The 12230-nt window shown below is 43.9% G+C and overlaps 1 protein-coding gene across 6 annotated transcripts in view; it reads left to right on the top strand.

Annotated features, from left to right (window-relative positions):
• The window catches only part of LOC122787886 (junction plakoglobin-like), an 803785-nt gene that overhangs the window by 542484 nt on the left and 249071 nt on the right, over positions 1-12230 (top strand). Inside the window, exon 12 of one of the 6 annotated variants that reach the window (XM_044054808.1) lies at positions 4917-4955. The exons of the other annotated variants lie outside the window; for them this stretch is intronic. Within the exon in view, the coding sequence (XP_043910743.1) occupies positions 4917-4955 (39 nt within the window). The remainder of the gene's footprint in view (positions 1-4916; positions 4956-12230) is intronic. 6 annotated transcript variants of the gene reach the window in all.

Below are 12230 nucleotides of genomic sequence, written 5' to 3'. Positions count from 1 at the left end.
ATATATATATATATATATAAACATATATACAGCAATATATACATGTAAGCATAACTATATATCTATATAGGTATATACAGACATACATCTGTAGATAAAAATGGAAACATAACAAAAACATGTATGTCCACATGCACAGTTAATGGGGTTGAGGAGGCCCAAACAACATACGTCTTGCACGTATGGATATCTCCCCCCCCAGCCAAACACATTTGCCCTGCGATTCAGTATCAACTGTTGCAGATCCCATAAGCAGGACCTGACACAACATGGGCACAAGATGTTAACAGTACTTCATCCCACCTGTATGATGTCAGGCTGGTGTCAGTAACATATCATGCAGTACAGCCTGGCCACTATAGGGAATGTACAATGTGGAAGCAATCAACATTTCTAGGATACATATATACAGACACATATATGCAGATACATGTATATATATATATATATATATATATATATATATATATATATATATATATATATATATATATATATATATACATATATATATATATATATATATATATGTATATATATATATATATATATATATATATATATATATATATATATATATATAGATAGATAGATAGATATTTAACTACACATGCACACACAGAGATATGTATAGGAAGATACATATGTAGAAGGTGCACACAATACAGAACAGCCACTATGCCTACAGTTGCCACCTTACCAACTGGACACTGTATGAGCCACCCATGCAAATGACAATTGTTGCCTGCAACATATACCTACAGAGAGGTCAAAGGATGTAACACCACAAGTTTTCTCTTTTGAGTTCGTGTTTTGCAGCTGGTTTTACTTGTGATGTAACACCGCACACAGGTTTGCATACATGGGAAAGCTATATTTATGCACTATTACAGTTGTATATGTCATGTCATATAGCTGTGTAGACACTGACATACATATATATAAACCGAATAATGCAACTATGAAACAGTTATACTAATACAGTAGTCTGGAAAGGTTTACATATGTTGCTGTCCAGGCCGAGGCCTTCAAGTAGTACAATAGTAAAGACAGACTGGGCCATAGGATACCAATCAATCAACAGTAACTAATGCAGATGTATAGTCCAGCAGCATCTATCTACACTCTGTACACAATCCCTAGTGGGTAAAGACCTCAGATGACACAATGGGATGTATCTGTTACACAACAAGACATAACCGACACCATCACAATCACACTGACAAGCAGAACAGTCTGTATGGCAGGAGGCAGTAGGCCTGCATTTACTCAAGGTGAATTGTATGGTAATGTACATCCAGATACCTTAAGGCAGCTTACCTCTGATACCCCCACATGTTGTAACAGCCTAGGTTAGTTATGGTGTATCCTCCCCTAGACTCAATAATATAGGGCCATATACCACTGTTACAAAGACTGGCCTCTGGAGTGCATAAGGGCACAAATGTATTGTGTAGGTGAAGCCCACACATATATGGACCCAACCCCACAGTATGTGTGAGGGACACAACAGCAGTGGACTGATGGCAGGAATGGCAGCATGACATACTCACAGCCCACTACATAATAACCCCTGACAGCATGACAGCATATCATATGTACAAAACCTGGTATGTAGGTGGGGGACAGAGGCCAGAACATAGGCCCATATGTGTAAAACTGTTGTCATACACTAAGCAAGTCACTGGTGTTACAGGATAGTCTCCAACATACCCTTAGTCAGGAATATGAAGTTAGAAATAGAAATTGATGTAGCCATGTATTGATAGCACTCAACACACACATTGCCAGTGATATATCTGACACAAGACCAGCGTGGTGGACAGACAAAACATAATAGGCACACCTCTGGCCATCAAGTGGATAGGCCCACAGTTCAGAGCTATGCAGACAGACTGCATTACAAGTTAAACTAGTATGTACACGCAAGCCCTGTAACATCAGTGCTATACAATGCATACAACAACACTACTCACACTCTGTCTGTAGTTCTGGAACCTCCTACAAATATGTAGCTGGCCTGAGTGTGCAAGTTCTCCTTTAAGAGGTATTGCTACCTGCTGTCTGTAACACTGTTGCCCACACACAGGAAGGATGACCGTCATACAGGAATGGTAAAGGGACCATGCCCACATGATGTAGGGATTTATAGTAGTTGGTTGCCTTGACAGTGATAATTGGAAGTACTACACACTATGCTGCATGCAGGTACCAAGTGGAGGACACTGATTGGTGCAAAGGCCATCACCTGATCATGTGCATAACCTACAAATTCCATGCTGCAATGTATGCAAAGCAGCTCATTCCATTTAGTGGAAATAGACTGAGAGTGAGAGAGAGACAGAGAGTGTGTGTGTGTGTAAGGCACAAAAAAAAAAAATCAAGCAAACCAGCCAGAAGAGACATCATTCCCAAAACAGGTATGTGAAGTATATATGTAAAATTGACTGTAGTACTTGGTCCATAATAATGGGATAGATGATGTGGAATAATTTATATGTGCCTTCAGGAGTTGTTTTAATGATGTTCAGCTGAACAACTGCTAAGGACAATAGAGTCCATCCCTGTGGGTAGTAGGCCATACCCATCAACCGTGCAGAGCAGCACTGACTGATAAGATGTAAGCCATCATAGTGTGTGTTGTGTAATGGGAAGTATGTATATTATGTGGCCAATAGATGGTGGTGGAAGTAATGCCATAATGATGGACACATGGGTTCCACAGCCCACCTCTTGCAGGATACTCAGGTTAACCTGTATTGTAGCATGTAGGAATGCCATAGGTGTGTAATAGGGTTACCTACAATCTGGCCCTACATATACCCCCCTAATGTCAGGCTGTGTCCATATGTGGCACCTGTCTGTGTTGTAGCAAGGCAGAACAGTGCCGTTTTATAGGAAGTTGTTGTGAGATTGTGGACCTGATGTCTGAATGTACCCAACATATAGGTATGCATATGTGTACACGTATATATATACATGTATGTCCACAAATATACAGATACCCATGTGTAGACATATATATGAACACATATATACATCATATATATCTACACATATATAGATATATACCTATATGCACATGTCTACATATATACAAACACACACACAAACATATATGTATGTAAATACATGTCCCCTATAGTACTACCACAGTGCTGCATGCTATGTGCAAGGAAATGGCACACATAGCAATACGCACAGATATCTACAGCTGTCAGTGTGTGCAACATGGATGGGTATGTCACATGTGAACCCCTTGTTGGGACCACATTGCCCTTGTCTGTAAAGTATGGAATGGGAATATGGGAAAGTATGGCAGGTATAGTTGTGGAGGTGGTCAGGGTTGGTAGATATAGAGGACAGCCTACAGGGGTGGTATGTGACACATGTGGTGGGTAAACACCCTGGATGGTGTGTGTAGTCTGTTATGTGGATGCCTATGGGCCCCAATATGGACACAATGGGAACAAGCCTCCCACCCACTGCTATTCACAACAGCAGTTCACGTCCCAAAGGTGCCTGGCTTGGAAGCTGAGCAGGAGGAGCATGTGGGCCCTATGAATGTGTACTGGGTGCCTCAAGGTGATGTAGCACATCCCACATGTGTCTGTGGAGCCCTTTATGGAACAGACCTTGGACCTGACCTCAGGGGACAGGAATATGTTTGTGTGTGCCCTCAGGGGGGACAATATCCCCTGAGTTGGTTCCACCTGATGGTATTGCTGGACCAGTACATGAGGAGGCCCCAGGGTGGGTCACACATGTGATGTGGCCTGGTAGCATGAGCAGATGAGTTTGAAGAGGTGGTTCTGCTGGATAATAGCACATATACCTGTCATTGTGTCACTGTTGTAGAACATATGTCAGTAGTAATATTCTACACAATCCCGGAACATGTACAACAGCATGCATAGATAACCCTAATAACACAGAATGTCAGATGTGCAGCAAACACATAGCAAGCATACCATAGGCATATATGGAACCATTGTGGCCCTGACAATGGCATGCAGGTGAATAGTATGTAACAGGCCAGCAATGATAGCGTCTACACAGGGAACATGGCTACAAACACATTACACAAAGCGTGGTACAATACAATATCTGCCCCATTGGTCGGTATGCTGTAGCCATACCTACTGAGTTGTGTGTACAGATTGTTGTTGCTGATATAGTGGTGGAGTGACAGTGATGTGTATTAAGAACTGTGGTAACCTTGCTGCTTGACTTTCTCACACCTGTGTCCATCTTTATGTCTTTCAGGCACAATGTCCCATGGAAGGCTGCCAGCATACACAGCAGCTGAAAATTAAATTCTGCTGAATGACCTCATACAGCACTATGCAGTCTTGTTTGGCTGGGCTGCCCATGATCAGCAGGAGCAAACTGCCCTGTGGAACGACCTAGGCCACAGGGTCAATGATGTCAGACTGCACAACCACAGTTATTAGTAGGTCTGGCATCATTGTTCTGACCTGCTTCCCAATGCCCATTGGTGTGCTGCTGCAGTCTGGGGGATCACCTCACCATAGTGGAGGACCATGCCATCCATCCCCCTGACACGTGTGGAGGAGCTCCTAGCCAGCCTCATAGCACCTGCCCGTCTGCACAGCCGCTAACACCAGACACCTTTGTGGAGGTGGGTGCCACCCACGCACTGGCCAAGGGCCGTGCAGGTAAGGCCACAGGGTGCATCAGTAGACCACTGTTGTGTATACATCTGCATCGGTACAGGTAGTTCATGCATATCTGACATGTCATGGATATATTTTGTTGCTACATAGTAGTGATAAACAGATGTGCATATGTGGTAGTATTGTGGACATGTACTGTTGTATTGTAATGCTGCACCCACCCTGTAGCAATGTCATAGGTATGGCCACTGATGTTGCATCTCTTACCCTCTTATGTAGGTCACTCCAGGATACCACCAAAGCAGCAGCCTGTAGCTGGTGAGTATGGTTTATATAGATGCTTGCCAATGCACTGGGCATGTAATGGCAATGGTATATTCCATGCACACATTTAACACACCTACCCGGAATGCATGCTGTACATGTGTATGTATTATTGCTGTTAAATGCATGGCATTACAGGGGTGACCATGATGGGGTATTGGAAGGGTATGTCAGACACCTGCATGATAACTAACATCCTGTCATTGCGGAAGGTGTCCACAGAGAGTAACATAATGGTGGGAGATGGCTGTCAGTGTAAGAATATTGGATTGGTCATACATGGTCCGCTAATGTTGGTAGATGTAAATCAGACATCAGGCATTCACAAATGATATCTGTTCACATATCATCCCAGGTATGTGTTGCTGAAAAACATAGGGGATGTGAGCATGAAAGCTGACATAACTGACACAGTAGTACACATTTAGCAATGGGTTGTACACCTGTGAGGTGTGGTGCACAGTACATGGCAGGGTGCAGGACAGGTGCACAACAATACTATGTACACAGGTGCAGTGGTATCCAGGGGAGGGAGCATCACCTAATGACACAGCACATGCATCACACACATGTATACTGTTTCTAGCATGGATTGACTGTAGCTGCACTGCATGCTGTTGTGTACCATATGTTATGCATGTTGACAGATGGGTAATGGGAAATCTGTGTGTACTATCTTTGTGCAACCTCACCTGTAGGTGTGTGTGTGTGTGGGGGGGGGGGTTATTTTGTCTGTAAGTGCAATCTGGTGGAGTGGAGGGGGGTTGATGCATGTAGGATGTGTGTATGTATGTTTGTGTGGTTGGCCATGTATGCACATGTGTGATTGTGGGATGTTACGAAGTTTGATACCAGATAGGGAACACATGGAAATATACGTGATAGTATAATAAGGCCTGTAGCATGGTACAGGCATTGAGAGGGAAGGTAGAAACCAGGTATACCCTTAATATCGCATTCAGCAGAGAGGTGGCTTACAGCCCACGTATGCAGCACTACAGATACATTGGGGGATGTACTAGTTAACACCAGGGAGTGTATCCATATATTATAGTTGTCACATGATAGGCTGATTGAGCAGCATATCTGGCATGCACTGAACAATATATACACATGAAACACCAGTGCATGATATTATGGAGTGAACATAGTAGCCCACACATATAGGGGCCATGCTCATGATGTCCGGACATACACAGGATGAACACTGAATGACAGCAGTGAGGCTATCTAAAACCACTACACACAGGTCAGGCAGGTAATGTAGTAACAGGTCTTGTGTTGTGATCACTTGTCTAGGCATTTAGAGGACTAATATGTTAATGAGTGGTATCAATGTGTGTATGTTACCAAGTGTGATGCCAGATGGGGAACACATGGAAATATACGTGGGACTGTCTGTAAGGTCATGGACAGGTAGGCATTATGGGTGTGTGTGTGTGTGTGTGTGTGTGTGTGTGTGTGTGTGCGTGTGTGCGTGTGTGCGTGTGTGCGTGTGTGTGTGTGTGTACTGTTATACAATGCTGCACATGTTTTAAATTGGGTTTATTGTTTCCCTCACAGGTGACGAGGTGGGTCAGGATCCCTCTTGCATGCAATATGATGGTGTCCATACAGACACAGAAGATGATGACAGTACTGTTGAGGCATAGGTGGGGTTGTCAGGGGCTGAAACAGCGCCATCATTTGACATCCCCCTTTTAACCACCTCAACCCCACACACAGTTTCAGTGCCTATACATACCCTATCACCAGTGGCTATAGCAGAGGTACAGCTGGTGTTTGGTGGCTGTGCACAGGAAAGTGTGGTAACCATGCCTATTGTGCTGGTCACAGCAGGCATAGTCAGATGTCTGGCAGGGCACCACATAGGCAGATGCCCCAGGGTGCTTGTGGTAGGGCTGTGGGACATCATGCCCCTGGCAGAGGCAACATAGCTGGTGCCAGCAGGTGCATATTTCAGGCTGTCATGGTGATGCAGGCCCATATGGAACATTACACCAGATAGGACCTGAGGCTGCAGAGGGCTGCTCTCACATCTGGAAGTGACAACTTCCTTGAACTGTCTGGTGCCATCCATGCTTATACCGAGTTCATGGATAGACGGTCTGGTGAGATGATGGCCCTCATTGACCGTAGTTTAGTGGGGGTGCGGTGATGGCCACGTGGACGTAAGCCAGCAACACCAACAGCTGAAAGTCAACATGGACATGCTAGGACACCAAGGTGCTCCTCTAGTGGCAGTACCCACCTCAGCACTGCAGGGGGGGCACTGTTCACACCACAGCACAGCAGACCACACGCATGTGGTCCTGGCCAGTCCCAGGAGGGATCTGGTAACAGTGGACATTTGTCATCATCAGGTGAGAGTAGCACATCAACGCCTGTACCTGGACATGCCCATGGAACCCCTGGAAGGCACAGTCCATGTGTCCATGGCTGGAGGCAGTGAACTGCACACCCTGCTGGGTATGGTCTGCAGCTGTCCATAAACACCTGTGTAGGGAAACCACATGGCAGAACTATGTGCATGCATACCCATACACTATATAAACACACCTAGGACAACCCCATACTTACACACACCACATCACCAAGCCCTGTTCACCTCAGTACACCCCTCACCCACACACATGGTGTCAAATGTATGGCCCACCCTCGGCCTCTGGCAAACCAACAACACACCCTGTGCATATGATGATACCTGTGCCACATCCCTGTCATCCATTCCATCAATGCAGGGACAGGCTAATATGGTTGTGATGCACAAATTGACTGTACTACAGTGTACCACTGTACTGCAAGGTAATATGTTGTAAAGAGTAAAGTGTAATGCATATATGTAAGGTAGTGTAGCTGTCCAGCAAAGATGCATTATAGCTGTTAGTAACACTGGTTGATTGTGGTCTCTATAATGTTATCCATTTGTGTTGTATGTGTACATGTGTTAGCACGAGGATGGTCTGCAGTCATATTCCACAACTGGGTATGGCACTGTGGTGACCCCATGACTGTGACATATCTGGGGTACAGTTGAACACATATCACGGGTTAGTATAACAGTTATTGCCTGTGCCACATGGACAGGCGACCCACTGGGGCATGTATAATCTGCAGCTTGATGTAGACCCATCCACATACATGCACACTGTTACTTGGCAACACTGGGACTAGACCCCTACCTAGGTATGTAGTGATACTGAATTGTGTGGCTTCCATTTCACACACCACACAGCGTTTAGGATGAGGCGTGTCCGAGGTTACATGTTACATGCAGAACATCCTCAGACATGTACAGTATGCTAATGGGGGATGTAATGGGTGTATATGGACAATACATAGTGTGACATACCTTCATATACACATTAACAGACACATAACAGGCAGACACACATCCAAGATTTCAGGGCCTATTGCTGTTAACTAACTTGACCATGTGTCCAATGTGTTACAGGTAGGCTGCACACAGTGCATACATAACTGACCTGTAATGTGTTATCAGTTACCTGTATGGTTGATGGTGACAGTGGTAAACATAACGTGGTACATGGGACATGTACCAGGTGTACCTTGGTGTAATGACAGTGTACACAGCACCCACATCCCCCAGTGGATGTTGTACTCCCTAAAACCCATGATGACACTCTGATATACCCACCATCACACATTGGCCATGTCTACGATACAACCCATTGTAGATCCCAACAGTGGTACTACAGGGATATGCATCTAATGCACATGCCACATGCATAGCAGGGTGTTGCATTGTCATGCCTCACCAATGGGCAGCAACAACATTATCTGTACTACCATGTGGCAATGGGTATTGTAATAGGAGTATGTGGCCTCGGAATGCTGTACCTTACAGATAAACGGACATGCACACATACACACACTTGCCAGAACACAATGGGTATCCCATGCCTATCAACCCATTTGTACAACACTGTTGTGATGGTACTACAAGGCTTGTGTAGCTGGTATAGAGAGGAGCTTAACAGGGTACATGTAATGTCCCATACAGCAGCAGCCACAACTGGCTATGGAAATGGGTGTTGTGGTGATTATGAAGGCCCTCATGAAATTCCAACATACAGGTATGCTAACACACAGACACTGCTGTACTCAGTCATGCACACGTACACATGTATCAGTACTGAGATGCATCTCTGCAGGTGGCCATAGCTGTGTACCTAGCTATTGTACAAGGAGAGATGGGTTGTGTAGGGGTTGTGTGTACAGTGGTATCCTGCTACCTGCCATGTGGTAGCAGGCAAGCTATCAACAGAAACTGCTATGGTGACCCTCAGGGTGGAAGTGACATGCATCAGCCATTCCACCAGGTTCCTCCTGCACATGCCCACTGAGGGGATTAAGTTGAGATGCATGCAACATGCATTACAACACATGGTTAGTGTCTGTGATGGAGACCTGTACCAAAGCATGTTCAGTTGACTGTGGTAGTATAGTGGAGGTACCTGTGGCATGTGGTGCGTACAGGGTGTTATCTCCAATATGTGCCAGTTCTTACACAGCTGGGCAGACATGTCAGTCTCAAGCCAACTTAGGATGCCTGTACATATCCGAGCAGGATACCTGCCATCTGCACATCTATACAGGGACTGACAGTCATCTGCTTGGCAAGTAGCTATGCCATAGGATGACTGTGTTGACAGATAGACATTTGACAACAATATGTATGTCATAATTACATGTCAGGACCCCTCGCTATCATGTGCTGTACAGACGGTAGTCTACAGTTACATTCCACATGTCAGATCATTACCCAGTAGGGATTATATACACTGTGACACAGCTCACACACCAGGGATACAAGAGGGAGGCCTCAGAGTCCAGCTATGCCTGCAGATGTGCCCATTGTCAGTACTACATTTAGCACTCTACTCTTGCATGAGTAGGTACTGTCAACAGTAGTACCGCCATCATATACTACATGCTAGTGTGACAGCACATACCCTGGGCTATTATGACTGTATGTAACAAAGTCACATGGATAACAGTGCTGTACAGGCCTCATATACATCTGTGTCCCAGACATGACACTCACACCCCTTACTACTGTAATGACAGCATATAGGGGCATGTATTGTATATGGCATTACATACACTTATTACAGATGTCATAAACCTGCTATGTTATCAGACTGGGTGGTGTGAACTGGTTACCAGGGCTAAGCCATGCTTAGCAGGTACCAACATTGCTGCAATATAACAGCTAGGCTGATTTGCACACTGGTAAGCAAAGCCTACAATGTGTAAATGCCAGTACGTTTACCTGTAGCTTAGAACCACTTAGCTTCATGCAAAACTGTGCAAACATGCTTAAAGCTGCTCAAAACTGCCTTAACCGCTCTGTATCCAACAGCCCTTGTCCTGCCCAGCAACAAAATGAACAGCCCTTGCAGGCCTTAAACCCAGGACCCTGTACACTAAAGTCACAACACTTAACCACTACACCATGACCACTGTGAAGACAGCAGTTGTTTTTCCAATATATCTGTCAATACACACATTGATTAGTATTGAACAATTGCCTTTACTACCATAATTGTGTAGTACTTGTTATTAATATGACTGTTGCATCACATATGTTGTTTTAACATAATGTACACATGGCAGATATATGCTGTGAGATTCATCTGGGAGCGTATACACAACCGTGAGGTCTGCACATGTCAGGAATATGGATATGTACATATAATAGGTTGATATATGTCTACATGTAGATACACGTATATTCATGCATATGTCTGTATACACATCTGTATAGTGCAACATATATATGATCATGTGTATGTATATATAGCTATGTATGTAGGTTTACCTTTACACAAGCAAAACTCACTCATGCAATTGCTCATATAAGCAAATCGTAGCCATGAAAAACAAAACCGCAACAGTTTCCAATGTTTGAAAATCAGCAAATCGAAAAGCACAAATGTCGAATAAGAAATGCAATGAAGTGTAATGCAGGGGGCAAGCCACCTTGCACCCCCCCATGTGGGGGGCTGCGCCCCCACACCCCCTACTTTATTATACTAACTCCGAGATCGCACTACAGTGGGGAAAGGGTCCATTTTCCGATCCCCGTTATAGTGCAATCCTCCCCAAAATGCCAAATCTGTAATGAGCGAATGTCACTGTGCATTCACTCATTGCACATTCGAAGCATTTTGTGTTCGACATTTGCAAACTTTGCAAATGTCCTTTCAAACATCTGCTGTTCACCCATGTGCAAAATGCACACATGAAGGTAAACCTATATGTATGCACATCCTATGTGAATAGATATGCCTATATATGTAGATATCTATAACTATATGTGCATACATATCTATTCTGATATACCTATTACTGTCAATATATATGCAGATATCCTTAAGTATATGTGCATATGTATCTCTATCTGTATATGTGTAGACATATATTGCTGTGTATATTTGTAATCATCTGAGTGTTTATATATATATATATATATATATATATATATATATATATATATATATATATATATATACATACATATACATGTCCATCTATGTGTGTGTTGATATCTATATGTGTATATATCTATATAGATATATGGATAATTATATATACATATATGTCCACCATATGTCCTGAACATGAAGTGGAGCCCTTCCTCAGCCCCAATAGTCCCAACCTCTTAGTACAAGGGGATGTCAGGTATGTACTGCAGGTATATATGTAGACTATTGCTACTGTGATAGGGGTTGTCTTCACAGACATGTGTGGGAGGTCACATCTGCTTTTAACATGTGCGCCATTGGCTACTGACAGACATCCTAAGGACATCATAGTACAGTACTACTGCTAGCATAGTAATGATCCTGTGGACTACAGCAGAGATATGGCCAATAAATGTGGACAGTCTGACACACTCTGGTCAGTCCAGAGTTATACATATAACCCATTAGTGCAAGACATGTGGACTAAGCCTGACAATGTGGATGTTAACAGCCATGTAGATAGGTATAACATGTAAATACTGGTATACATTACCCCCATAGGTTATGCAGTCACACACCCCTGTCTGTCCTGAAACATAATAACCGCTGGTACAAAGGTGCCATGGCCACATACTTCCCACTAGTTAGTGACATACATCTGTACAGCATCCCACTGCTTTGTCTGACATACATGACTGTTATGGTGGCCTGGCAGCAGTACATCTGGCAAGTATCTGGACATAACATCACACCTGGTAAGTACAATAAGCTGCTAGGC

This window comes from Protopterus annectens, chromosome 13.part0 (assembly GCF_019279795.1).
Source record: "Protopterus annectens isolate FY-2018-M chromosome 13.part0, PAN1.0, whole genome shotgun sequence".
Classification (NCBI taxonomy): Eukaryota; Metazoa; Chordata; order Ceratodontiformes; family Protopteridae; genus Protopterus; species Protopterus annectens.
The sequence above is the reverse complement of the archived record's forward strand: the minus strand, read 5'-3'. Positions and strand labels throughout refer to the sequence as shown.